The sequence below is a fragment of the Marmota flaviventris genome, chromosome 17 (genome assembly GCF_047511675.1).
Source record: "Marmota flaviventris isolate mMarFla1 chromosome 17, mMarFla1.hap1, whole genome shotgun sequence".
NCBI classification, from domain to species: Eukaryota; Metazoa; Chordata; class Mammalia; order Rodentia; family Sciuridae; genus Marmota; species Marmota flaviventris.
Window position 1 is genome coordinate 25,328,403 of NC_092514.1, and position 27,496 is coordinate 25,355,898.

The 27,496-nt window shown below is 44.5% G+C and overlaps 1 protein-coding gene across 1 annotated transcript; it reads right to left on the reverse strand.

The window, feature by feature from the left end:
* Positions 1–1,548: 1,548 nt before the first annotated feature.
* Positions 1,549–26,064, reverse strand: Polr2a (RNA polymerase II subunit A). Its single transcript, XM_027946783.2, has 29 exons — positions 25,578–26,064; positions 16,634–16,766; positions 16,359–16,495; positions 16,094–16,267; positions 15,621–15,902; positions 15,139–15,300; positions 14,803–15,023; positions 14,440–14,572; positions 13,835–13,959; positions 13,521–13,731; positions 12,495–12,704; positions 12,244–12,412; positions 12,002–12,096; positions 11,656–11,859; positions 11,087–11,309; positions 10,331–10,514; positions 9,764–9,935; positions 9,564–9,669; positions 9,263–9,468; positions 6,643–6,867; positions 6,253–6,499; positions 5,814–5,914; positions 4,876–4,980; positions 4,605–4,787; positions 4,161–4,364; positions 3,790–3,976; positions 3,551–3,664; positions 3,235–3,384; positions 1,549–3,135 (listed from the first exon to the last, which is right to left on the reverse strand). The coding sequence occupies exons 1-29, from the start codon at positions 25,668–25,670 to the stop codon at positions 1,979–1,981; spliced, it is 5,913 nt and encodes a 1,970-aa protein (XP_027802584.1). The 5' UTR covers positions 25,671–26,064; the 3' UTR covers positions 1,549–1,978.
* Positions 26,065–27,496: the final 1,432 nt, after the last annotated feature.

Sequence of the window (27,496 nt, forward strand, 5' to 3'; positions counted from 1 at the left end):
ATTGAACCCAGGTGTGCTTTGCCACATTCCCAGCCCTTGTTATAGTTTTTTTGTTTTTTTTTTTGGGGGGGGAGCACGCGGGGGGGCGGCATATACTGGGGATTGAACTCAAGAGCACTCAACCATCAAGCCATATCCCTAAGCCTATTTTGTATTTTATTGAGAGATACGGTCTCACTGAGTTGCTTAATATCTCCGCCATTGCTGAGGCTGGCTTTAAACTTGCTATCCTCCTGCCTCAGCTTCCCAGCCACTGGGATTAGAGATATGCACCATGGTGCCCAATTCCTTGTTACATCTTAAAACACACAAAAAATAAAAATCCAGGAAGACCTTTGAAATATTCCAAAATTAAAAATAATTACAAAATAGCTCTGCAATTAATTTGCAGGGGAGTAGAAAGTCTGATATCCATATTAGGTGCTAATGAAAGAAATGAACAACTAAAAATAGTCAATTATCCCCAACCCTTTAACTTCAGTTTTTAAACATATTTCAGTATCCATAATCTTTTCATTGCTGCTGTAAGGCTGAAATGAAAGTGTTTTTTGAGGCCAGGCACTGTGGTGCACACCTGTACTGTAATCCCAGAAAATTGGGAGGCTGAGGCAGGAGGATCGTTGAGTTCAAAGTTAGCCTCAGCAATGGTAAGGTGCTAAGCAACTCAATGAGACCCTGTCTCCAAATAAAATACAAATAGGGATGAGGAATGTGGCTCAGTGGTCAAGTGCCCCCGAGTTCAACCCCGGTACCCACCAGCCTACCAAAGAAAAAAAAGTTTGACAGATTTTTTACCAACTTTAAAGATGGATTAACTTTTGGATCTAAACTTTAAATTTTGATGTCTAAAATTTCAAGACTAATTTGATTTATAGATTCAATCATCAGAATTGTATCTGAAAGTTGGGCACAGTGGTGCATGCCTATAAGCCCCAGCAACTTGGAAGGCTGAGGCAGGAGAATCTCAAGTTCAAGGCCAGCTTGGGAAGCTTAGGGAGACCCTGTCTCAAAATAAAGAAGGCTGAGGGTATGGCTCAGTGGTACAGTGCCCTGGAGTTCAATCTCCTTAACCTTATTTACAAAAAAAGATATAACCCCTTTTTTCATCTTTGTTCACCTCTTTGTTTGGGGACATTACTAAATATTCCCTTTTTGTATAAAGATACCTCAGAGTGATTAATTGTATATCCGGTGACAGTTTAGCCTCAGGGTATCCATCTTCTGGAGGAAAAATTTTTCATTCTATTGAGTGTTTTCGTTTAATGAATGTTAGATATCTTAAAAATTATTGCATCTACCTTTGAAATTTTTATTTAATAAATTGTTTTCTGCTGATGGAAAAAAAGAAAGTGTATGTTTTTCACTTGTTAGAAGAGACTCAAATGTATAGAAAAAAATAAAGAAGAAAATATGCCCCCTAGTGGTGGGATTAAAGGTGATCATTTTGTAGTTTCTCTATTTTTCTGTTTTTCAAACTTTTCCAGATGGGGCCAAGGCCTGGGAATTCTTGTCTTCCCTGAGCATCAATTAAGCACACAATGTACAGACTTTTGGTCAAAATTAGTAAACTTTATTTAAACTTCAAAAAAATAAAATAACAGACAAAAGGCAGCTTAAACTTTGTTCTTCCCGAGGATCAGATGTACAACTCTGAGCAGGAACTACCCCTACAAAGTTAAAAGACCCTTTAACCCCAAATCCAGTCACAGGCAAGGAAAGACCTTCACTGTGGGGTCAGGCAGTGGGTAGGAGGAACCCCACAGCTAGGTCAGTGGGTTCTGAAACAGCACAAGTGGAGAACAGACAAAAAGCCCTATCAGAAACAGGATCCAGAACTTAAAGGGCGTACTTTGTCACAAGGAGTTATGTACAAAGGGAGGTGGGCCAGGGTCACAGCCCAGGAGGGAGACAGAGGACTACACAGCGCCACCAGGGTTGCCCCTGGTCCTAGCCAGCTGCTGCGGCACCCTGCTTACCCTCAATTCTCCTCATCACTGTCATCCGGGCTGATGGCTGGGCTGGTGAGGCTGTAGGTGGGGCTGGTGGGTGAGTAGCCAGGGGAAGTGGGAGAGTAGGTAGAGCCTTTAGGGGAGGTGGGTGAGTAGGTAGGGCTGGTGGGTGAATACTTGGGGGAGGTTGGTGAATAAGTGGGGCTAGTAGGTGAATACTTGGGGGAGGTTGGGGTATAAACTGGAGACGTTGGTGAGTAAGTAGGAGATGTTGGTGAATACTTTGGAGTAGTGGGTGAATAGGTGGGGCTGGTAGGAGAGTACTTGGGAGAAGTGGGTGAATATTTGGGGCTGGTAGGCGAGTACTTAGGAGAGGTTGGGGTATACTCTGGTGAGCTAGGGCTGTAGGAAGGACTGGTTGGGGTATACTTGGGAGATGTAGGGCTATAGCTAGGAGAGCTGGGGCTGTAGCTGGGAGAGCTTGGGGTATAAGTTGGAGACTGTGGTGTGTACCGTGGGCTTGAGGGGGAATAGCTTGGTGAGGTTGGTGAATAGCTGGGTGAAGTTGGGGAGTAGCTTGGAGAGGTAGGGCTGTAGTTAGGGCTAGTTGGTGTGTAGTTGGGACTAGTAGGCGAGTAGCTGGGTGATGTTGGGCTGTAGCTAGGTGACGTTGGGGTATAATTAGGACTGGTTGGAGAGTAGTTTGGACTGGTGGGTGAGTAACTTGGGGAAGTTGGTGAGTAGCTTGGAGATGTAGGCGAGTAGCTGGGAGATGTTGGTGAATAGCTAGGGGAAGTTGGAGAGTAGCTGGGTGAAGTTGGTGAGTAACTGGGAGATGTTGGTGAATAGCTGGGAGACGTTGGTGAGTAGCTGGGAGAGGTTGGGGAGTAGCTGGGTGATGTTGGCGAATAGCTTGGTGATGTTGGTGAATAGCTGGGAGAGGTTGGTGAGTAGCTGGGAGAGGTTGGTGAGTAGCTGGGAGAGGTTGGTGAGTAACTGGGAGAGGTTGGGGAGTAGCTGGGTGACGTGGGGCTATAGTTGGGACTGGTTGGAGAATAGGATGGAGAGGTTGGGGAGTAGGAAGGTGAAGTGGGGGAATATGAGGGACTCTGGGGTGTGTAGCCCCCAGGGGAGCGAGGCTCGTAAGCAGGTGATGTTGGTGAGTAGCTGGGTGACATGGCACCACCTGTGGAAAATAAGGCAACAAGGGAAATATATGATGAAAAGACTTGTCTGTAAGGAAAGCTCAAGGAGGAAATGAGGTAGCTTGGCAGTAACAACTCACCTGGAGAAGGGATATATGGGCTTGAAGGGCCAGGAGAGCCTGGAGAGCCTGGTGTGGGAGACCAGGCAGGAGAATAACCTGGGCTGAAACCACTGGCATCTGAAGCAGCACTGGGAGAAAAGCCAGCTGCCCCTGGGGTCATCCCACTCCCTGGAAGGGAAAAGAACAAACTGAAACCAGCCAGAGCTGGAGCCCAATCATCCACCTTTCCCCAGAGTTCCCATGACCTCCACCATCTACAAAAATTACCATCCACCATCCCAGATCACCCACTTCTGACCACCTGAGGGCCCTCTTCGTGGGTCAGGTTACTCACCAACACTTGGGGACCAGGCGCCATAGGCTGGGGTTGCACCCTGGTTCCAGGGTGTCATGGCAGGAGAAATTCCTCCCATGGGACTGGGTGCTGAGCCGAAGAACATGCCAGTGGCTGCAAAGAAGCCCAGTGACTCATGAGGAACAGGACCCAGGGACTAATAACCCACCTGGCCAAGTCCTGCCTCACCCCCTTGCAAGCCCAGCAGGGTTGTGTTCAGCTGAGGCCCTCATACTCACGTCCAGCAGCCCCCAAGCCAGGGATGTTGGTGGGGATCTCCATTCCATACTTGCACTTCTCTGCATCAAGTAGGAGATCAAAACAGCCAGTGCCAGCTGGAGCTAGCTGGCCCAGCATAATATTCTCAGACACCCCCTTCATGGGGTCACTCTCCCCATGGGCAGCTGCTTCCATAAGGACATCCACCTAAACAACCAGAAAAGGACAGGCCCCGTCAGACCCCTCCACACACTGTGCCCAGGGTGCTCCCACCACAGTCGTAGCCCAATTGCCTCACAGTAGAAGAACAACACTGATAAAAATATATTCATGCTCCTATTTTGCAGAGCTCCTTTCTCCGACCCTGCTCAGAGAAAAGTTCTGCCATTACCGTTTCCTCAAAGGAACATTTCATGAGAGGTCCAGTGTCCTGGCGGTTGACTCCATGTCGGGTAATGGCCATCAAGTGGCCACGACAGGTCATGGTATCACACAAGAGCGCCAAATGCCGGTAATTGACATAGGAACCATCAAAGGAGATGACATGGTACAGCTCCCGCTCCAGAGCCTTCCGCACAGCCTCAATGCCCAGCACCTGTCATGGAGATTGAGGGGGAATAATCAAGTCCAGGTTAGCTCTGTTCCTTTTCCTGCTCCTACCACCACCCAGATCCATAGTGAGTGAGTCAGGAATCAGTACATCCTACACTTGAATATGTATTCAGGCAGAAAAAACCTGGAAAAGGAAATCCTGTGAGCAGACAGCACAGAATGACAGCCCTGAAACCTCACTCTGAAATAAGCCCCAGGAAAGACCATGAGGCAGTGGGCTCACCGTGAAGATTTCCACAATGTCATTGGAAGTGGTGCGCACAGGGTCCACATCTTTCTCGCTCAATACCCGCATCAAGCTGACACCATCCGTCTCCAGGATCCACTCCTGCAGGGCCTTGAATTCCCCGTCCTCCGTGATGATGATCTTCTTCTTGTTGTCAGTCTGTGGCAAGTGCATGTACACCTGGAAGAGCAGAGTGAACTTGAGTGGACTAAGTAGGACAGGGTGAGGGACAGGTGGGAGGACAACAGTTGAGGAGGAGAAGGCTGACCTTGCTGATCTGCTCGATGCCCTGCAGGGTCATATCTGTCAGCATGTTAGACTCAATGCAGCGCAGGAAGACATCATCATCCATCTTGTCTACCACCTCTTCTTCCTGTAACATGAGTGAGATAAGCATTCCTAGAACCCTTGGGTCTCTTCTCAACTCTCACTCCAAACTACTGCCTCTCAAGACTTGGTCTCAAAAATATTAAAAGAAACCTAAGAGAAGGCAACCACACCCTACTGCCTAATATTCTTTATTTTCACGTAGTCTGTTTAGCACCATGTATGTGCCCTTGAGGACCGTGACCCAAGTAAGTCCCTGTTTTGCTTCTGGTGCTTAACTAAGTGCTTTGCTAGGCTGCTTCTAACTTGGCATGACCCTTTTTAGTGGATGTATACTGTATTCCATGAAGATACATTAACATTTTCTTAGCTATTCTGACAACACATCGGGAGTTGATGAGTTCTTGAATTTTTATTATTAAAACGGTAGACACTTGCATGTACAGAACAATCTCTCAGTAACTATACACAGGAATCAGTCATTGGTCAAACATTTTTATGGATCACATAATATCTGCTGCAATATCATTGTCCTAAGGACACAGCAATTCCTACCATTCAGCCTGTCCTTAACCCTGCCCCCTTGCTCTCTTGGCTCAGGATAGTGGGCTGTAGAAATCTGGGGAAGGAGAATCAAATGACAGAGCTATGAGGATGTGCCCTTTTTCAGTACCATCTGTCTATTTTATCTATTTGGCTGCCATTTCAAATTTCAAAGATTTTCACTGCTACATGTTTGGAAAATCATTGCTAATCATCATTCCCTACTCCTAAATTAGGTGGATGTGGCTAATGTTGCTTGCATCTTAATTTCTTTGGCCACTAACAAGATTTAATGGTTTTCTGTAATAGGTCAATTTCTTCTTAGTTCCTATTTACCTCTTGCATCTTGTTTTCATCACTGTTCATAATACGTATACGAAGGACCAGCTTTTCTGCGTTATCATCATTAAAGATGCAATTCAAGTCATCACCAAAACCTGGCAGAGACAATAAACCATGAGAAAGATCACACTGAACAGGACTTGCTTCCTGGTCACTGTCCATTTCCAGGTTCTTCACTCACAGGGTTTTCTTGTGACCAACCTCTCCTCATAGAACTTTCCTTCTCATAGATTCCCTCTAGAAAAGAGGAGGGGGAATACAGAGGGTCCCTGGAAGGTATAAGGACCAGGGAACAGTGACCTGGAGGTGTCTTGGGAGGGTATAGATGGTATACTGATAGCGAGAGGCATTTTTAGGACCCAAGTGCAGTGAACATCACAGAAGTGGACACCCAGGTGGTACTCCCGAGTTGGTCCTGTCTTCCCAGCCTTACCAGCATTAATCTTTTCAGCAATCTGCTCCATAGTCAGCTTCCGGTCAGTCATGTGCTTCCGGTCCAGCTCCACCCGCAACAGCCAGGGGGAGATTCGGGCCACATCAAAGTCAGGCATTTCATAGTAGACATTCACCCACTCCTGATCCTCTGCCACCACTGTGCTTTGGGGATTGGGGTCATAGTAAATGGCTGTGTTGGCAGTCACCTTCCTCAATGTTGTATGCTCTAGGCGGCACAGAATGTCCTGGATAGAGAAAGGGATTCATGACACAGGCATTGGGGTAACTCGAAATGCCTCTTGAAACCATCCTACCAAGGGTATCCCAAACTCTAGATTCAAGGAAAAATTCACCTCCTTTTCTTCCTGCCAAGCCCATTACTCCCTACCTTGGCCCTCTCAGCATCTCGAGCAGACTGGCCCAGCAGGAAGACAGTGAGTGATGGGGTCTTTGGCTTCTTAGAAATGTTGATGAGCTCCTTAAGTCGGGGTACTCCCAGGGTCACATTCTTGGCAGACACACCAGCATAATGAAAAGTATTCAAGGTCATCTGGGTAGCAGGTTCTCCAAGGGACTGTGCAGCCAGAGCTCCCACCATTTCCCCAGGATGGGCCTAAGGAAAGACTAGAGTCAGACAACACCAATTCTCTGTTCTGGTGAATGACTGGAATGTAGTCAAGGCCAAGACTAGCCTTATTCTTAAAGGACATGGGGCAGATGAGTTTGGCAAAAGCAGAGAGAATTTTATTTTTTTATTATTTATTTATTTATTCACTGGTATCGAGGATTGAACTTAGGGGCATTCAACCACTAAGCCACATCCCCAGCCCTATTTTGTATTTTATTTAGAGAAGTTGTTTCATTGAGTTGCTTAGCACCTCACTTTTTTTTTTTTTTTTTGGTACTGAGGATTGAACCCAAGGGCACTTTACCATTGAACCACATCCCCTATTTATTTTTTAAATTTTGAGACAGGGCCTGGCTAAGTTGCTTAGGGCCTCACTAAATTGCTATGGCTAGTCTTGATCTTACAATCCTCCTGCCTCAAGCCTCCAAAGTCATTGGGATTACAGGTGTGTGCCACCACAACCAGTCCTCTACATATTCTTTGTACATCAGATTTATCAGACAAATAATTTCAAAGCATTTTCTCCCATCCTGTGATATCTTTTTACTTTCTTGACGGTGCTCTATGAAGTACAGAAGTTTTAAATTTTGATCAAGTTCAAATTTCCTACTTTTTTCTTTGGTTGTTTATGCTTTGTGGTCATAACTAAGAATCCATTATCTAATCCATACTTTTAAAGATATAACCCATTTACTTTTATTCACATTATACTTTAACTCTTAAATTTATATCTTTGATAGATTTGAGATACTTTTCTTATGTTGTATAAGATAGGGGTATCAAACTTCTTTCTTTTGGGCTGAATTTGTTTTTTCAGGGCCATAGGTTGAACTCGGGGTCTTGCACACACTAGGCAAGTGCTCTACCACTGAGTTATACCCTTAACCCCCAACTTCATTCATTTGTATGTGGAGATCTAGTGGTCCCAGCATAATTTGTTGTAAAGATTATTGTTTTTCCCCCATTTAATTGACTTGGCACTTAAAAAAAAAAAAAATCAAGTGAACACTAATGTGAAGATTTTAATTCTGAACACTGAATTCTATTCTATTGATCTATAAACACATCCTTATGCCACTAACATACTCTATAGCTCTATTAAGTTTTTGAAATCAGTGAGTGTGAGTTTTCCAACTTTGTTGTTCTATTTTCTTTTCTTTCTTTGCTGAGAATTGAACCCAGTACCTCACACATGCTAGGCAAGTGCTCTACCACTGAGCCACAAACCCAGACCCAACTTTGTTCTTTCTTAAGATTGTTTTGGTGTTTCTGGTTCCCTTGCATTTCCGTATGAATTTCAAATCAGCTCATAAATTTCTGCCAAAAACACAGCTGGGACTTTATGATAAAGATTGTACTGTATCTGTGGATCACTTTGGGGAACAGTTCATTTAACAATATGAAGCATTCCTATCCCTGAACATAGGTTGATGTTTTTTCATTTCTTTTTTCAGTGTTGTTTCACAGTATTTCCTAAGGCATTTCTAATTCATTCATTCATTCATTCTAGTACCAGAGGTTAAACCCAGAGGTTCTTGTGCGCTAGGTAAATGCTCTACCTTACTAAACTACATCCCTGGCCCTTTTTAATTTTTTGGTACTGAAGAATAAATGCCAGGGGTGCTTTACCCACTAAACTATATCCCCAGTCCTTTTTTACTTTTTGAGACAGGATCTTGCTAAATTAGTGAAGCTAGCCTCAAATTTGTGATCCTCCTGCCTCAGCCTCCCAAGCCTTTTTACTTTTATTTTGAGACAGTCTAAGGTACCATGTTGGTCTTGAACTTGCAATCCTCTTGCCTCAGCCTCCCAGGTAGGTAGACTTACAGGCATGCACCACCACACCCAGATACCTAATTTTTAAGACTGATACCTAATTTATAAGATTCATTTACATCAATCAGATTTAGAGGCATGCATATAATGCTTCCCCTCCTTCCATTATCCTATAAACCCCTTAAATATAGTGAAAGCATGTTCCAGTATCTATAAATCTTTCTTCTACTCATTCCCTCCAATTCCTTATCGCTAAATTAGAATTCTGCACATAGCAAGCATTTTAGGAAAAAAAAAAGAACAAGGCTACTTCATATTCCCAGTCACACCACTTACTTCCTATATGATGACCATCATAAAATATAAAGTTGTTGTCTAAGCCTCAGTTTTGGCTCTCCACGTGGGACTAGAAATCTCTCCCCTACTAGGATCATTTTAAGATTGTTATGATATAAAGGCAGAATGCACCAAACACAGGTCTTGGTACACAGTACTCTTTCAATAAGTAAGAGTGATTATGGACATAAGTAAACTGTTCTTAGAAACTAGAGAAGCCAAATAAGCAAAAAGAAAAATGAGGCCAAGGTGAGAAGCCAATACTCACAATGGCCTGATTGAACTTGGATTCAATCTCCCCAAGCAGCCAGTCAAAAGCCTCTCCACTGAGCCGAAACTCCTCAGCCATGCGGCGGGAGCATAGTGTGGATCGCAGGTGGATGTTGAAGAGCAGTGTGGCATTCTCCTGAGCCTGCCGGCTTAGTGGGTCATCCCCATTCACAATCACCAGCTTCTTGCTCAATTCCTTGACTCCTAGGGCCAAAGAAAGGGTGAAGAGATCATCAGACCAAGGCCAAGCAGACTCCTATCCCCCAGCCTGGCCTGGAAACCCCTAAGCAGGTACTTACCCTCTACCACTTTGATGGGGTGCAGATCAGAGGGAAGGCGAGGGTTGATGTGAAAGATTTTCTGAGCATTCCAGATCATTCGCAGAAGGTTACAGGGGAGAACAACCTGAGAGAGGAGGGAATAGAGAGAAGATTTCAAGTCAAGGACTGCCATAAAGTGGCAGCACCTCCCTAGCCTAGCACTTCCTAACCACACATACCTTGCTGTCACCAGTCGGGAAGATGACCCTAAGCACCTCCCGATCCTCACGCATCCTTTCAAATTCCCGTTCCAGCTCGTTCTGTATATGTGCATTGCTCAGCACATCCTTTACCAGATCCTCCTGCAGAGTTCGCCGCAGGGCCCTCTCATTGGTATAATCAAAGCGGAACCTGAGGTGAAAAGACGATGGATTCAGGGGACAGGAGAGCTCTGGGTTATGTTATTAGCTCTAAAAGGAACAGTGTGAGGCTCTCAAAAGTGTACAGGAAAAACAAATTGGAAGCAAGATTCCTGGGATAGATCAAGGGTGCCAGGGTTTGAACATGTACCTGCCCCTGTGCCCTTTCCTAACATCACCAGGGAAAAAGTAAGGACAAATTTCAAATCTGCCTCCATTCATCCTCTTCCCCATCAAGTAGCTATTTCAGATGGGTGGAGAAAATGTGCTGAAAAATAAGGCCCACTGCAAAACATTCTTCAGGCCATTTCTCTGAGGGAGTAGAAATCCTACAACTCAGGCCCTAAGATTCAAGAGCATAAACCACCCACTTGCCCGCCTCCTTACTTCTTCTCAAAAGCCTTGTTAGAAGGTTTCAGCGTAGCCAGGTTCTGAAATTCAACACTCTCTCCTGCCAGGCCATCCTCGCCATAGCGCAGCTGCACCACCTGGTTGATGGAGTTCCGCACAGTTGCATCATATTTCACCATCACTGACTCCATGGACTTGATCAGCCGCCGCTGGATATACCCTGAGAAGAGGTAATCAACTGAAGGACCCAAGGAAAGGGGGCATGACAAAGCCAAAGACCCAGTCTAGGGCCTCAGCCCACCAGATTATTAGCTAATACCCTTCATTCTCAAGGTCTATCTTTTTTGTAGTGCTGGGAAGTGAACCTAGGGCCTCATACATGCTAGGCAAGTTAACCCAAATCACTCCTCAAAGTCTTCTGGCAAAAGTTGTATCTACCATCAAATGGACTGAGTACCCAGTAGATTCCCCTAACAACCATCCCTAAAGTGGTAGGTCAGAAGCAGAGTCCAAGGCTCTACCTCCTACAGTCTGGAGAAAAAAAAAAAAAAAAAATTTTTTTTTTAAACTGTGTTGGGGTTGGAACCCAGGGCCTCACACATGATAGGCAAGCTTTCTACCACCAAGCCACACCTTCAGCCCTTTATAACTCCTGAGTTTCAGTCTGTTCTTTCCATGAAGGCCAAAATTCCACCAACTGAAACAGAAGCCTTTAGCCTGAGAATCCCAATTCCCTACCCACCACAGTTTCTTAGCAGGCAGTACTTCCTGGAAGTCCCCTGAAGATCTCACCAGTCTCAGCAGTCTTGACAGCTGTGTCGATGAGCCCCTCTCGACCCCCCATGGCATGGAAGAAAAACTCAGTTGGTGTGAGGCCAGCTAGGTAAGAGTTCTCCACAAAGCCACGGCTCTCAGGTCCATAATCATCCTTGATGAAGTGAGGCAAAGTCCGGTGCTTGAACCCAAATGGGATCCGCTTGCCCTCCACGTTCTGCTGCCCCACAACAGCAATAACCTAGGGAACAAAAAAGGTGGGCTTCATCTGACTCCTCTTGCCTTAAGAATATGAGTTCCCAAGCTAGGCACAGTGGCACATGACTGGAATTCCAGTTACTTGGGAGGCTGAGGCAGGAAGATCTGAGTTCAAGAATAGTCTGGGCAACTTAGTGAGACCTTATCTAAAATTAGAAAGTTAAAAAGGGCTGGAAACGTAATTAAGTTCAATCCCCAGTACTGCAAAAACAACTATATTGAGTTCCCAATATTTTCCCTAACTTCCTCTACCTTAAAACATATACCCATCTTCCTTTCTCTTCCATAATTCAGTGTAATGCCCTAACTGGAAATACAAGACTCCTCACCTGTGAGATGTTGATCTTGGAACCTTTAGCTCCTGACACCACCATAGACTTGAAGTTGTTGTATTCAGACAAGGATTTCTGGGCCGAGGAGCCAGTCTTGTCTCGAGCATCATTGAGAATGCGATTCACTTGGTTTTCAAAAGTCTGACGCAATGTGTTCCCTGGAGTGGGCTCCAGCTCATTATTATGAGCCTTCTCAATGACCTGAAAGTAGAGTTCTCAGTGAGACATCAAGCAATACTCTTTTCCCCTTCCTAAAACTCCTTATACCCATATTGTTCTTGCTGATGTCCAATTCAAAGTCCTAGAGAGCCACTTATTCCCTCTGTCCAGCTTTCCCTCTCACCTCTATTACATCTTGTTTGGCCTTCTTAATAGTGTTCTGAATATCCTGATAAGTCTTAGAATCAGCAATAGAGTCTCCAATGCCAATGGTATGACCTGGAGATAAAGAGAAGCATGAGTGACACTGCCTTTTGGACTCCTATGCAATAGGGGAGATACTTGAAGCCTTATAAGAAAAGAAGAACACAAGGAGGAAGGAGAAAGAATAGTTTGAAGTGCAGAAGAACAGACCACTAAACTTACCCTCAATGAGGAGCCAGTTGTTAATGACAGTCTGAATATTGGAGTAGAAGAGACGAGTAATGTCATGACCCATCTCTAGGTAGGAGATGTGGACTAAGGAGCCAGCCGAGGTGCCCAGAGACTTCTTACACAGAATGCCCATGATCAGTTCCCCATTCTCCACTACAACCTGTGGAAAAGCACCCATTAAAGGCCTCAGTTCTGAAAGCACTTCCAAATTCTGTCCCCACATGTCCAAAAGTCAGGCCCACCTTGGTGTCCCCAGGAGAGATATGCTTGTAAGGGCCACTGTCCTCGTCATCAGGATGGGTACTATGAGTACGGATACAATTGATATGGCCAGGTATGATGAGAGAGAAGATCTGTTTGCCTGTCCACAGGGGCCGGGGCTTGAGGATGGCTGGCTGTGGGACCTTCCCATCCCATGTGGATAGGAACATTAGGAGGTTCATTACTTCACCCTATGAGACAAATATCGAGAGAGACATAGTCAGAATGCAGGCCTCATATCTTAGGAATATCAGGGAGGCTTTCCTACCCCAGGAGGAAAGTCATATTTTGGAGGCAACAAGATACCAAGAAAACTGCCTTCCAAATTTTTAACTAAAAAAAATCACCATAAGGGGCTGAGGTTGTAGCTCAGTGGCAGAGCGCTTGCCTGATATGTGTGAGGTACTGTTTCCAACTAAAACTAAAATAAATATATTTTAAAAAATGCTATTACAGTTTTTTTTTTTTTTTTAATTTTTAGTTGTTGAAGTGAGGAAGAACAGACCACTATTTATTTTATTCATTTATTTATATGTGGTACTGAGAATCAAACCCAGGGCCTCGCACATACTAGGTGAGTACTCTACGGCTGAGCCACAATCCCAGCCCAAAAGGACTTATTTTTATGTTTGCCTAAATAATAAATACAATTTCTGACAATAATTTGGATTGTAAAAATAAACAAACAAAATTTAACTAGAGTCTATTTATTTTCCCTTCACCTTTATTACATAGAAAATACGTTTATATAGAATTAAATTTTAAGGAATTAAACAGGGATCTAAAGTTAAATTATTTTGGGCCTATAATCTTTCCTAACTAATCTCCTTCTTTCTTTCCACCTCACCAGAAAAAGCAGTCTCTCATAAATACCAGGGCAAAACAGGCCAAGAAAAAAAAAAAAAAAAAAAAAAACAGCAGTTCAGTTCTTCCTTCCTGGCCTCCTCCTCACCTCCTCCAGATTCCCCTTCGCCTTCCCAAGCCTGGTTTCCATTTGGACTACACACCCGCTCCAGGAAGACATCTCTCTTAGTGAATTTGCGCACTGCAGTGAGTGTATCCTGCACGATGCCCATGACGGGTCGATTGCTCTGAGGGGTGACAATCATACGAGGCACCATGGCCAGCTCCTGGATCTCTGCCCTGGTCTCCAGAGACTGTGGCAGGTGCAAGTTCATCTCATCCCCATCAAAGTCTGCATTGTACGGAGTCGTTACACTAAAGTGAAAGAGAAGAAGACGTCTCCAGAAAAAAAACCTCAAGAAGCAAGCCTACCTCACACCCTCACCCTAGCCTGCTTCTATTCAGTTAGGGAACTGACCTAAGATTCAAGCGAAACGTAGACCAAGGGAGGATGCGAACCCGATGACCCATCATGGACATTTTGTGCAAGGTTGGCTGCCGATTGAAGATAACAATGTCTCCATCACACATATGCCGTTCCACCTAGGGAAGTAGGATACAGAAAAGGGTTCAATGAAGGAGGGGTAGGCTAAGAATGAAATAACAAGGGACCTAGGCTCCTTTGTAAACTAAAAGAAATGATGTTGTGGTGTTATTCACTTGAAAATACCCACTTTGTGTCAGCCCCTAAGTCAGACACCAGGTTATTAGGGAAAACAAAATGTAGTGTCCAATCTCAAGGAACTCAGTCTGGGGCGAAAACCAAGAGAAAACGAACATGAAACCCTCTGCATTATTCCCCTATGGATTTCTTTTTTCTGAATATGCGCCCCTGGGTAATGTAATCCCCACCCTGGATGTCAATGACTAGCAGCTACAAACATGCCTGCAACATTAATAGCCTTTTAAAAAGACTGCCAACAATGAATGAACAGAACTGTCTCAGATGGCCTATTCTAGCCAGCCTACATTCCAGAAAGCCTCCAGTTCATGTAGTTAAGAGAGGCCTAACCTATCACATACCTTATAGCCAGTCTGTAGGTGAAGGTCACTGGGCTTGGGGTGGAAACGCAAGTCAATGCGATCGCCATTGTCTCGGATTATATATTTGGCTCCTGGGTACTGGCTATTTCCCCTGCGTACTAGTTCCTGAAGTCTAGAAAGAAAAAAAGTGCAATAAACAAAATGCTTCCCCCAAAGCCCGGGCAACCACCTTTACCCTGAAGCCTCAAGTAAAATCTAAACTTCTAAACAGCAATTCTTTCCCTCCTTACTCTGAGCTCCCTCCCCCATGTGGGGGTAGCACACCTCCCATTTCTCAAATCCTCACCACTGGGGCCACATTCCCCAAGCCACTCCAGGCAGGGCTTCCAGACTGAGGCACACCTGTCAATGTTGAAGGGTGTGACAATCTCTGCAAAGGTCATATTGGCAGCAATGGAGCGGGGCACGCCAACTTGGTCAATGGATAGGTTGGGGTCAGGGGTGATGACAGTGCGGGCTGAGAAGTCCACTCGCTTGCCCATCAAGTTCCCTCGCACCCGGCCTTCCTTGCCCTTCAAGCGCTGCTTCAGGGACTTGAGAGGACGTCCAGACTTCTGCATGGCCTGTGAGAAAACATGAAGAGGTAGCAACCCAGCAATCAGTCTGGATCCTCCTCCAGATCTCTGCTATCCTCCACCCTGCTCCAATCCATAGGGGCCAGGGAATATGCAGACGCACACGGGGCAAGCCAGGCAGCTCATTGTCCACCATGGTGGCTACATGGAACTGAAGGAGCTTCACATCCTCTGCAATGACATGGGCTGCTGCCCCATTCTGTTCATTCCTACGTAGCTGATTGTTGATCTTCACGATGTCAGCCAGTTTGTGAGTCAAATCATCCTGAGGGGGAAGTTAACAACATCAAAGTCCAGCCACCAATGACTAGGCTCTCAGCATGTAAGTGCTAGGCAAACAGCAAAACTCTGCTTCACTGAAAGAGGCAGAGGCAGGCCTACTTGCTCTCATTTTACCAATACAAAAGTCCCTTGATGACCTTTAACCTCATTCAAAGTCATCCTTAAAGATCACACAGCTAGCAAACAGACATTTTCTAACTCAGATGTGTCTATCTGGCCCTGTACACATGCCATACCTACAGGGCTCCTCCCTCTCACACACCTGGCTATTCACCCAAGAAACACAGTCCTGGAGCCACAGACCTGGTTGCGGGCAGAGCCTTGCATCACTACAGCAGGCCTCACTGAGAGTGGGGGGACAGGCAGCACTGTGACAATCATCCACTCAGGCCTAGCGTAGCGGGGCTCCATGCCCAGCACAAAACACTCCTCGTCCGAGATGCGCTTGAAAATCTCATGCACTCGTTCTGGACTCAGCAGGATCTTCTTCTCCTGAGAATCCTCATTAACATGTTTCCACTCAGCATATAGCTCCAAGCCTGAGCGACGGATCCGGGGTTGATACCGCCCACAGCCACCATGGCCCTTTAGAGAAGAGACAAGGGCCATTAGAACCTGGACGCGGGCTATTTCCACCACACCAGGCCAGCCCTTCCCACTCCTCCATGTCCTTTTAGTTCCTGACTTTTCTGCAGCCTTCTCCTATCTTTCTTCTAGGCCTCTATATGACCTCCTCTGGCCTCTCCTTCCCCATAATCTCTGCCAGCCCCGGTTACCTTCTCTTTGGTCAGATCCTCATCACCCTCAGGCTGCTCCACACCGAACTTGTTGTCCATCTCCTCCCCACCCTCACAGATGTTTTTGCCCTTGCAAAGGTCATAGACATGTGTGAGCCTCTTCTTGGGCTGCCCCTTGGATTTGGCCAGGATGTCCTTGATCTTTGGGTTGTTCTGGAGCAGAAGAGAGCAGGGTCAATTGGAGTTGCCCTTAGCCTCCTATCCAGCAGTTCCCTTCCCAGGCCAGGGGCTGTCCCCAACTCACAGAGTCCACAAGCAGTTTGGAACAAAAGAAGCAGACACAACGCAAAACCTTCATCGTCTTCACCAGGAAGCCCACGTGAAACACAGGCTTGGCCAGTTCGATGTGGCCAAAGTGCCCAGGACATTCTGTCATGTTCCCTGTGTAAACAAGCATGTGACACTTTCCTCCAGCTCCCAGTAACTTCAGAGACTAGGTCTTCAAGTGTCTACCCTAGTCCTGGCTTTTTTTAAGAACCTGAACCTCTCTTTTTCCCTTGGGAATCCCTCACCACTTACCTGCACAGGTTTGACAGCGACCGGTCCTTTCAATCACTCCCTGCCTTGGATCCATTAGTCCCCCAAGCTTAGGGCGGCCTCCCTCAGTCGTCTCTGGGTATTTGATACCACCCTCTGTCACAGACATCCGCTTCTGCAGAAAAGAAAGGCCGGCCAATAACAATTATATGGGATTCCTAGTTTCTAGCCTTCTTGGCTGGAGAGTCCTACACGAAGACCTGAGAATCCCAAACCACTACAAAAGAATTAATCGCATTTAACCTGGGATGAGCAGATGGTGGGGCACACCTCTGGAAATGCCAAAGGTGAATATCATAAGTCAAAAGCTGGTTCCAACACTGCTGGGGGGTTAGGAATAAGGTCATACCTGAGTGTAGTGGACCTCAGTGGACCTCAGACTCTATACAAATCACCCATCTCTAGAACTAGAACCCTAGTCATTTCTTTTTTTTTTTTTTTTGGGGGGGGGGCGGGCGGGGGCTGGGGAGGGCAGGCGGTATTGGGGATTGAACTCATGAGCATTCACCCATTGAGCCATATCCCCAGTCCTATTCTGTATTTTATTTAGAGACAGGATCTCACTGAGTTGCTTAGCACCTTGCTTTTGCTGAGACTGGCTTTGAATACACAATCCTCCTGAGCCACTGGGATAACAGGCATGCACCACTGCACCCGGCTCCTCTGGTTTTAATTCTAAGTCACAGACATTCAAAGGATTTAATCATAAAAAGAAATAAAAGTTCCTTCAAGGGGAGTAAAAACCAATGTATTATTTCTTCTCCCTCTTGAAATTAAGCCCGCAAATCTGAGAACATAACTCTGAACAGTCCCAAGACATGCCCCACCAATTCTTAACTTCAGCTCCTGAAGAGAAACAAGGGACCTGGAGATACAGTCTTGCCTCTTTACTCCATCTTTGTCACTGTCTCCTCAAGGACCTGAATTGCCTAAACTATTCCACATCTAGATGAAGATGTTATTTTATCACAGAACCAGGTGCTAGGACTGGTTGGTGGAACAAAAATGAATAGCTGGAAACCCCAGAAACATGGAGCCAGGACTCAATGGGGCAATTCAGAGAAGGAAAAGTGGGGAGATGGAAGAACTTTTAAAAAGTAGTTGAGTTGGAGGGGCTGGGGTAGCGGCTTCAGTGGTAGAGCACTTGCCTAGCAAGTGTAAGGCCCTGGGTTTGATCCTCAGCAACACATAAAAATAAATAAAATAAAGGTATTACATCCAACTACAACTAAAAAATAAATGTTAAAAAAAAAAAAAAGTAGTGAGTTGGAGAAGACATTTCTGCCTTGGGCTAAAGGCAGGTGAGGCAATCTTTAGCATCCTTTCATACAATAAAAACTCAAAAGACTTTTAGGGACTGGGGTTGTAGCTCAGTGGCAGAATGCTTGCCTAGTACATGTGAAGCACCAGGTTTGATCCTCAGCACATTCAAAAAAAAAAAAAAAAAATCATGATTTTTAAATTAGTTTAGACTCTTTGGTTCACTAACCTTCCAGAGGGATGAAATTCAAGAAATTTATTAAAAGCTTCTATTTATGTCAACCTTGAGCCAGGTACCAACCTTCTCTAATTCCAATCACTGTTTCTCTAATCCTAACCATTGATCTCCCAGGAATGAATTCCTATCTCCAGAAATTTCATACCAGGGGCTGGGGTTGTGGCTCAGCGGTAGCATGCTCGCCTAGCATGTGTGAGGCGCTGGGTTCAATCCTCAGCTCCACATAAAGACAAATAAATAAAAATAAAAGTATTGTGTCCAACTACAACTTAAAAAATATTATTAAAAAAAATCTGATACTACATGAAGTTATTTACCCAAGGACTCAAGGAGCTAGAAGAAGTCATACCCAACTCTCTCTGGTGCCAAATACAGGCTCACCCCACTCTCCTATGCTTCAGGAAAAATAATTATTTAAACTCTAAAATATAACCTTTCTTTTTTCTTCTCTTTTTGTGGTACTAGGAATTTAACCCAGGGCCTCAAGCACTAATCTAGATCCCAGCCTTTTATTTTAAGACAGTTGCACAGGATAGCTCAAACTTGTGATCCTCTGGCCTCAGGCTCCTGAGTAGCTGAGATTACAAATGTGTACCACCGGACTGGGGATGTGGCTCAAGCGGTAGCGCGCTCGCCTGGCATGCGTGCGGCCCGGGTTCGATCCTCAGCACCACATACAAACAAAGATGTTGTGTCTGCCGAAAACTAAAAAATAAATATTAAAAAATTCTCTCTCTCTCTTTTAAAAAAAATGAAATTCCCTTTGTTACCTTAAAACAAACAAACAAGTGTGTACCACCATACTCAGCTACAAAACATCCTCTTAATGCCAGGTGCTAGTTGATTCGTTTTTATCTTCACAACTAACATAAAATAAGCATCATTACTTTCATTCTAAAGATTGTGGAACTTGAGGCCCCAAATTTTCCTAAGATTACACTGCTGCTAAGCCAGTGACTCCACTCTGCCTCATTCAAAGAACCCATCTCAGTTCTCAGCTTGCTGGCCTATGACACAAACAGATTGTTTACTTGAAGTTCTCTTTCTGTTCCAACACACACACCCCACCGCTGCTGCTGCTTTGTCTCTTTCTGAGGCTCCTTGGCCATGGTATGCTCTGCTACTCTCCATACTTACCTGTAGATCATGACATCATCACTACTGTCTACTCTGATAACTCAATCTTTACCTCCAGGTCCAATCTTTCCTATGGGCTTTGAAATCATATATTTAACTATTTACTAAAACTCTTCAGTCATCCCATTGATAAGTTAAATTCAACATGTCTAAAAGCAAACTCTCTTCCCCACAAAAAGCTCTCCTTTTTTTTCCACTTCCCATCTCAGGTGTAAATCCCAAATTAGAAATCTGAATTTCTAATTATCTTAGATAATTAGATAAGGAAATTATCTAATTAATATTATTTTTAAATAAATTATCTTTCCTTATCCTCAGGCATAAAAGGTTGAAACTATATGTTGGCTCTAGTCAAAAATTTCTGATCTGGAATTCTGGTTCTGTTCTTATGAACTATAATCATTAAGGATTTAATTAGCCTGCTTAAGCCCAGGATATAACAGGTATCCAATATATGGCTGCCATTACTACCTAATCATTCACCAAGTGCTGGTCATTTTGAATTCCTAAATATTTCTTAAATCTTGCCCCTCCCTCTTTTCTATCCCTACAACCACTGTACTTGTCCAGGTTTTTCCTTTTTTTAAAAAATATTTATTTTTAGTTATTGGCGGACACAACATCTTTGTTTGTATGTGGTGCTGAGGATCAAACCCAGGCCGCACGCATGCCAGGCAAGCACGCTACCGCTTGAGCCACATCCCCAGCCCCAGGTTTTTCCTTTATAGAACATATTCATGGGTCAACAGCCTGTCTCTCTCCAATATATCCACACAACTGGGTGCTCCTTCTGAAACAGAAACATAATCACTGTTGGAATTAATTCCAAACTCAGCAGGATGGCTTACAAAGAGGATTTTATGATGTCCCTACCTTCATTCCCATGCTCCACACCTGTAGACTCCTCAGTAACAATTCCTCAATAACAATTCCTGTGGTTCTCTTATCACTCAGCACAACTGGGTAACAAACTTCTCTGGTGCTTTACACCACTGGTGCCTTTCCCTATTCTAAGAAGGCCCTTTGTATTAGAAACACTGGCTCCAAGACTTAACTCAGGCATTGCTTCCTTCAGGCATCCTTTTCACAGACTCCCCAAGACAAGACAGCTTTGTGCTTCTAAAGCCCCTATATTTCCGCACTTCTGACAATGCAATGAAGTTATCTATTAGGGGTGTGTCTTCCCTAAAGACTGTGAACATCTCTCAGGTAGGCTTCTATCAAAAGTTTGTTAAAATGAACTACACTGCATAGGACCTTCCTCTGGAGCCAGGTACCCTCAAAGAGCTTACAAAAGAGTAGTTTTCCCTTGAATAAAACTACTAAACACCCTCATAATAGATCTGATTAGTCATGGTTGGGTAGAGACCAGAACAGTTTCCTAAAATGCAAGTCTGAGAAGAGTTCCCAAAACTCCCATGAAGTTATCTGGTGACACCTCAGGAGACGGGCTTGGTGTGTGACTAAATTCACAAAGCTGGAAACTCAACAGCTACTAAGATGGGTATTTTGTTCACTTTGAATGAAACACACATAGAGAAGCAGGCATGAAATCTGGCCACCAGAACAGACACTACAGAGAGACCTAAGGGAAATCACTGAAAACTTTTCTACTTCCCTCTGCTCAAAGCCCATGCTCACTAAATCAACCACCCCTCTAATGACCAATTCTGCTTTCAGGCATTCTGAGACAGGACAACTGACTGTCCTAGAAAGCAGGCATGAAAGTTCTGGTTAATGGGAAGGACTATCCCTCCATCATAGGTTAACAAATTGTCTTTTGGAATTATACACGAACTACTTTAGCCTTCAACAGAGGACTAGGTCTCACCATCTACAGGACAGAGGTTAGATTTCTGAAGAGGTAGCTAGTTGGAGGCTAGGTTGTCCTGCTATTTATTCTGAGATTACAAAACAAAAGGCTTCCACAGAAGCTTAGTAAATATTTTTTGTCTTCTTCCTTTAGCACACCAAATCAAGTCCTCACAACTTGGACTCTATTTTTACAGTTCTATGTGGTACCACATTCTCCACCCCTCCCCCATATTTATGTTCCAATTATAAATTTCTCTAAATTCCTTTGGCTTTCCATGTCCCCTTTTCAAGTAAACCTCCATTTATTCATATGACTTAACTCAGATGTTCCCTCCTGGTGAAGCCTTCATTCACTATGAGCTATCCTTATCTATGCCCACCAAGGTTCTAAGCAAAATTTTAACTACTTTCTTACACATCTATCACTCCCACTGGACTGCAATCCTTGAGGACAAAGAGCATGTTTATTTATCTTTATATTCTCATTGATGAACTGAGTAGTCACTAGCACATGGTAGGGGCACAGAAAATATTTGTTGCCTGTATAGGAGATCCCTCATTAGATGATAAATAATTTGAAAACAAGGATAATCTTCTTCATCAATTGTATCCCACACTCTTACCTAAAGGAGTACATTCGGAACTGAAGGTGTAGCTCTTTGGTAGAGTTTGAGCCAAAAAAAAAAAAAAAAATCCTAGCACCAACCCTTCTTGCTTCCTTCCCTCACACAACAAACCCTTTTTATAACAGCAAAGACAACAGCTCTATAATAAAGCCAATTTAGTCTTCTGTACCTCAATCCCCTACTCCCACCCCTCATGACTTTTAGAGACCACACTAGCATTAAATACCACCTGCTCTTACACTTATCCATCCTCCCACCTCAAAGTGGAACCATCTGTTATTCCTTCAAAAACAGGCATGCACACTACATAAATTGCAAGCCATGGAAAACAAAAAGTCCCCCATATTCCTCTACTCCAGAGATGATTCCCTCAATTTTGTAAGCAGTGTTCCATCATTTAAAAAAAAAGCTAATCTGTTCTTATTTTAACATAAATAGGGTCTCATTCTGCATACTGTTCAGTCATTTTTTCATTTAACTGGAGATTTCCTAACATTATCAGTTCAGAGTCCTTAGTGTTCCAGTAACTTTCACAGCAATACTTAAGCCAAAAAAAAGCCACTTATTAAGTACCTTAGCACCCATTAATAATCCAGCTTCAGTGGGGCATGGTGATGCATGCCTGTAATCCAAAAGGCTCGGGAGGCTGAGGCAGAGGCAGAAGGATCCTGAGTTCAAAAGCCAACCAACCTCAGCAAAAGCGAGCACTAAGCAACTCAGGGAGACCCTGTCTCTAAATAAAGTACAACAGGGCTGGGATGTGGCTCAGTAGTTGAGTGCCCCTAAATTCAATCTCCAGTATAAAAAAAAAAAAAATCCAGCTTCACCAAGGTATGTCATCATCCAAAGGGAACTGGCGCCATCTAATGCTGAAACGGAACTACCTGGAACCAGGGCACCTATGCTTCTCTGTAGAATTAAAAACACTTCACTGAGTTTGCTGCTGTGCCTCAAGTGTATCAGCACAATTGGGAACAGATTTAACCTAGTGGGACAATGCTTTTCTGTTCTAAGATCATACTCTGAATCACACAATACAGTTCCTATTAGTAAATATTTAGGTGGTTCATAATTCTCATTTTCAAACAGTTAAAATTTCTTCTGTGTGTGTCTCCGCACAATCATTCACTTATTTATCCAACCACTTTTTATTACATGCCAGGTACTATTTGAAATGCTGAGGGAATAGAGGTGAATAACAAGGTTCTATCAAGGGTGCAAGAATGACACACCTCTCAAGAATGACAGCCCATGGGGCTGGGGATACAGCTCAGTTGGTAGAGTGCTTGCCTTGCATGCACAAAACCCTGGGTTCAATCCCTAGCACCAAAAAAAAAAAAAAAAAAAAAAAAAAAAGACAGCTAATGAAGGAAAATAAATAGAAGGCAGAGGTTAGAGAATGCAAGAATATGCTATTTAAATAGGGTGGTCAGGGTAAAGCTCCTAACATCTGAGGAGATATACTGACATAAAGGAATTAGCATGTGGACATTTGGGCAATGTAGTTCCAAGTAGCAGGGACAATGAAAAACAAAATCTGAGGCAAGAATAAGCTTTCAGTTGTCAAGGGACAAGCAGGTCAGAGTGATCAAAGAAAAATAAAGACAAGGCTGGTACTGAGATGGAGAGGCAAGCAGGGGCCAGATAATACAGGACCTAACAGGTCTCAGAGTAAGGAATTTGAATCCTCAGAAGAGGATTCCATGTAGGGAATGGAAGAGATGAGATTAAATGATCTCTTTAGTCTGTTCTACCTGTTCTGCAAAATGCAGGAAAAACAACTGGGGTCTAGGCTAGTCCCAGGGGAAAATGGTGGAGTGGAACATAGTGGAGATGGTCATAAATGGATGGATTCCAAGTATATTTTGAAGGCAGAACAAACTGGCAGATGGAGTCAGTAGTAAAAAAGAGAAGAATTAAAGTTAGCTATTAGGTTTTGGCCTGAATAAATATATAAATGGAAAAGCCATTTATTGAACAGGCAAAACAGGGGGAGGGGCATGTTTCAGGGGAGAAATTAAGTTTTTTTAATTTAAGAATAAAATTTTAGAAGTGGAAATGTTGAGTCAACAGATATACACATTAAAAGACTGATAAAGGGGGGCTGAGGCTTTAGCTCAGTGGCAGAGGGCTTGCCTACCATGTGTGAGGCACTGGGTTCAATCCTTAGCCCAGCCTATAAATAACTAAACAAAATAAAGGTATTGTTCAGGGCTGGGGTTGTGGCTCAGTGGTGGAGCGATTGCCTAGCATGTGTGAGGCCCTGGGTTCAATCCTCAGCACCACATAAAAATAAATAAAATAAAGGTATTATGTCCAATTACAACTAAAAAATAAATATTAAATAAAGGTATTGTTCATGTACAACAACAAAAAAGACTGATTAAATTGCCACACTGTCCTCAAAAAGAAAAAATTTATATGAATTTATTTTTTACCAATAATATGTAAGCATGCCTATTTCCCAGTTTTGTTTTTTTTCTTCTTTGGAACTGGAAATGGAAACCAGGGTTTTGTGAATGTGGGGCAAATGCTTTGCCACTGAGCTACATCCCATCCCTATTTCAGGGTGTTTTTGCCAGGAGGAAAAATAAGATAAGGAAAAAAGTTTTAATTTGTATGTTTTTATTAGTAATTTCACTGCGTTTTTATGGCTGTGAACTGTCTATTCATAATGTTTATTCATTTTTCTGGAAACATGCACTTTCCTTTCATGTAAGTATCCCTTGTATGTGTATAATAAATCTATCTTTATACATCATATTGCATATATTGTCCGTGGTGCCTCTGATAAACAGAATTGGCTCTTATTTTTATGTAATAAAAATCTACTTTGCTCCTCCTTGTATGTATAATGCTTAGCTAATTTTAGGTTCACCATAAAATTTGCCTTTATTTAATTCATTATTACTAAAGTTCTGCCTCTGGTACAGACCCCCAAAAGCCACCTATATTTTTTGTTAAATACTAACTTCATCTAAATTTATTCTGTGGTATGACTGATGTGAGGTCACGATAGATGGGTATATACACATATGCACACATATATGTTTATATTATGTAAATTGAGTCATTATAGTCCTTTATATCCAATGGCTTTCTACTGAAAATTGATTTAAATCCTGTCTCCTTACCATGATTTATAATATCCCATGGTTCTCCTATTTCTGTAACACTCTTCCTACTTGTCCACCAAACTCCAGCCATGGTGGCCTTTCAGTCTCCAAGGTATTTTTCCCTCTGGCCTTCTGCCTCTTTCCCCAGAATCTATGGCTTAATGTGACCGGCTGCTTCTCATCATATGGGTAATTTTCACCTCAAACAGTCCTTGCCAGACCCAGACACCATTCCATCTAACTTACTACCAACTCAGTGCCTTTCCATAACATTACTCCCATTTTGCTTAACTCAAATGTTTATTGTCTACCTCCTCTGCCTCTTCCGACAGAATATACTCTAAAAGGCAAGGTACCCATCTGTCTCTTGAAGCTAGCTGTGCGTCCCCAGCGACTGTTGTGTCTGCCACATAACATTTGCTCAATTAATATTTGTAGCAAGGGGAGGGAAAAATACCTGGGGGTCGGTTTCCTATTCGAACTTAGTTTTTAAACTCTAGGATTCATCTCATCTCGTTTAACATCGGTAATTCACCCACACGCTAAGCTTGCTTAAAACCTTACGAAACTTATCTGGGAGCCCCGGGGCTGGACCCTGAAAGGCCTCAGCGCCGCTAACCCATCTTCCCTGCCGGTCACTTGTGGGCAGTGAACAGCGTCAAGTTTTTGCAGTCCTGTTGGGTCCCGCCCTCCGGCGCAGGAGATAATTAAAGGGACAGGGCACAGCAGCTTACCAGCTCATCCGGACTCAGGACTCCGAACTGCACTCTCTTGATGGTGCGCAGCGGGCATGCGCTGTCCCCGGAGGGGGGACCACCCCCGTGCATGGCAGAGGAAGGCGCGCTGCGCAGGCGCAAACCTCGCTACAAAAAGCCTGCGCCGCCTCCGCCTAGGTGCTCAGACCCTGTCGGGGCGGCCACAGGGAAGGACCTCCCTGAGTTGGGAGTAAAAAGTCGGAGGAGGGAAAAGGTGGGGGAGGGAAGGAGGCGGGGAAATGAAAAAGAACGAAAGGAAACCTTCTCCCCCTTTCCGGAGATTTTTCGGCTCCCAAAAAGGAAAAAAAAAAAGAGGGGGTGGGTAAAGGAAAAGGTTTTGGGGGGAGAGGAAGAAGAAAAAGGGTAACGAATAAATAAGTAACCGGGTTCCTGAACGGCAGAATTTACGGCAGTTTGTCTCTCCCCCTTCCGGGAGCCGCCTTCTTCTCCAACCGTCCCGGTCGCGCTCTCGGCGCTTCTGAGAAGCGAACTGGCCGAATGACGCCCTTTATAGATTCGCCCCTGCATCCCCGCCCCTTCCTTTCCCGCCCTCCCTTGCGCTACGGGGCCGCCTGCGCCGACCCGCACGGGGCGCGCGCTGGAGTCGTTGATCCTCTCAGGATCTCTGGTTGGGAGACCTTTTGAAATGACAGGGGGAGGGCAATTTTCCTAATCCCACCCCCTCCCCTCTTTGCTCCCTCTTGCACTGAGGTTTGAAGGATCGAGGACAAAATTAGGCCTTTTTAATTCTACTTTGGAGTATGGTTTCATCTTCAGCAAAAGTCTCTCATTAATATCCCCCCCATCAGGAAAATGGTCTGTTCCGCGGATCGGTAATGGAGGCGGGGCCGATCGGGTCCACCAGAGTAGGTTCCCGGAGGAGTGCTGGGTCCGTCCTTGATCATGAATATGCAATTTCTCGTTGAATATGCATGAACAGATCAAGATGGCGAGTTCAATCGTTTGTCCGGAAGTAGGCGGTATTTGTCGAGCGGCTTTCAGGAATGAGTGGGCATCTCCTGGTCTCTAATCGAGCGCTGAATTCAGCTTTGGTGCTGGATCCTCAGGCTGAGCCGTTCGAAGAGGCCTCAGCTCAGAGGCCTGCTCCGGAAGGAGGCTAGCCACTGTCTGGGAGAGATCACGGGACCGCAACAATCCGGGAAAAGCAGATTAGCCATGGGGCGGAACACGAAAATCCTAGGGGATTTGGCGGGGGGGTTGGGTAGAGGGGAGTGTCAAGGAATCTGAACATTAGGAAATCCTCCACTTTATAGAATATTTCAGAAATAAGATTGGTGGGGCGGGGATCCCAAGGGATTCTCCAATAAGAGAGGTGTAGGACTTCCACCCTCCCTCTAAAGCAGAGATGACACCGACTGCATAGCCACATTCAGAATGATCCTTGTTTGATGTCAGTGTCACGTCATCACCCTGGGAGGGGGGCACAACCACGAGGAAAGGAAACCATCGCCTAAGGAAAAAGGCACACTCCCCTCCCCCAGTGCAGCTGCTGGCTCTGTCTGTTAGCCTGAATGCCCGCTGCTGGCACACTTCTGCCCCAATGCTCTTCTCTGCTGCAGTGGGGAATCCTCCCGGTGGCCCACAGCCAGCCTGCATCAGCCCCTTGGATCTGAGACCTTACTCCTTATAGTTGTGCCCTGATTCACAGGACCCAGCCTTGACTCCATATCCCTTGGTCCCCAGGCTTGTTCCAGATCTTCCGAATATCCCTCTCCACCTTTGACTCTGAGGGGTGTCCCTCTCCCACACCAGTTGTTCTCCAGGCACTTGTATGCCCATGTTTGTATTCCAGTCTCTCCTCGTATTTACCCCTGTCCCCCCACCCCAACCCCCAGGCTCTCAAGTTTTTTTTTTTTTTTTAATATTTATTTTTTTAG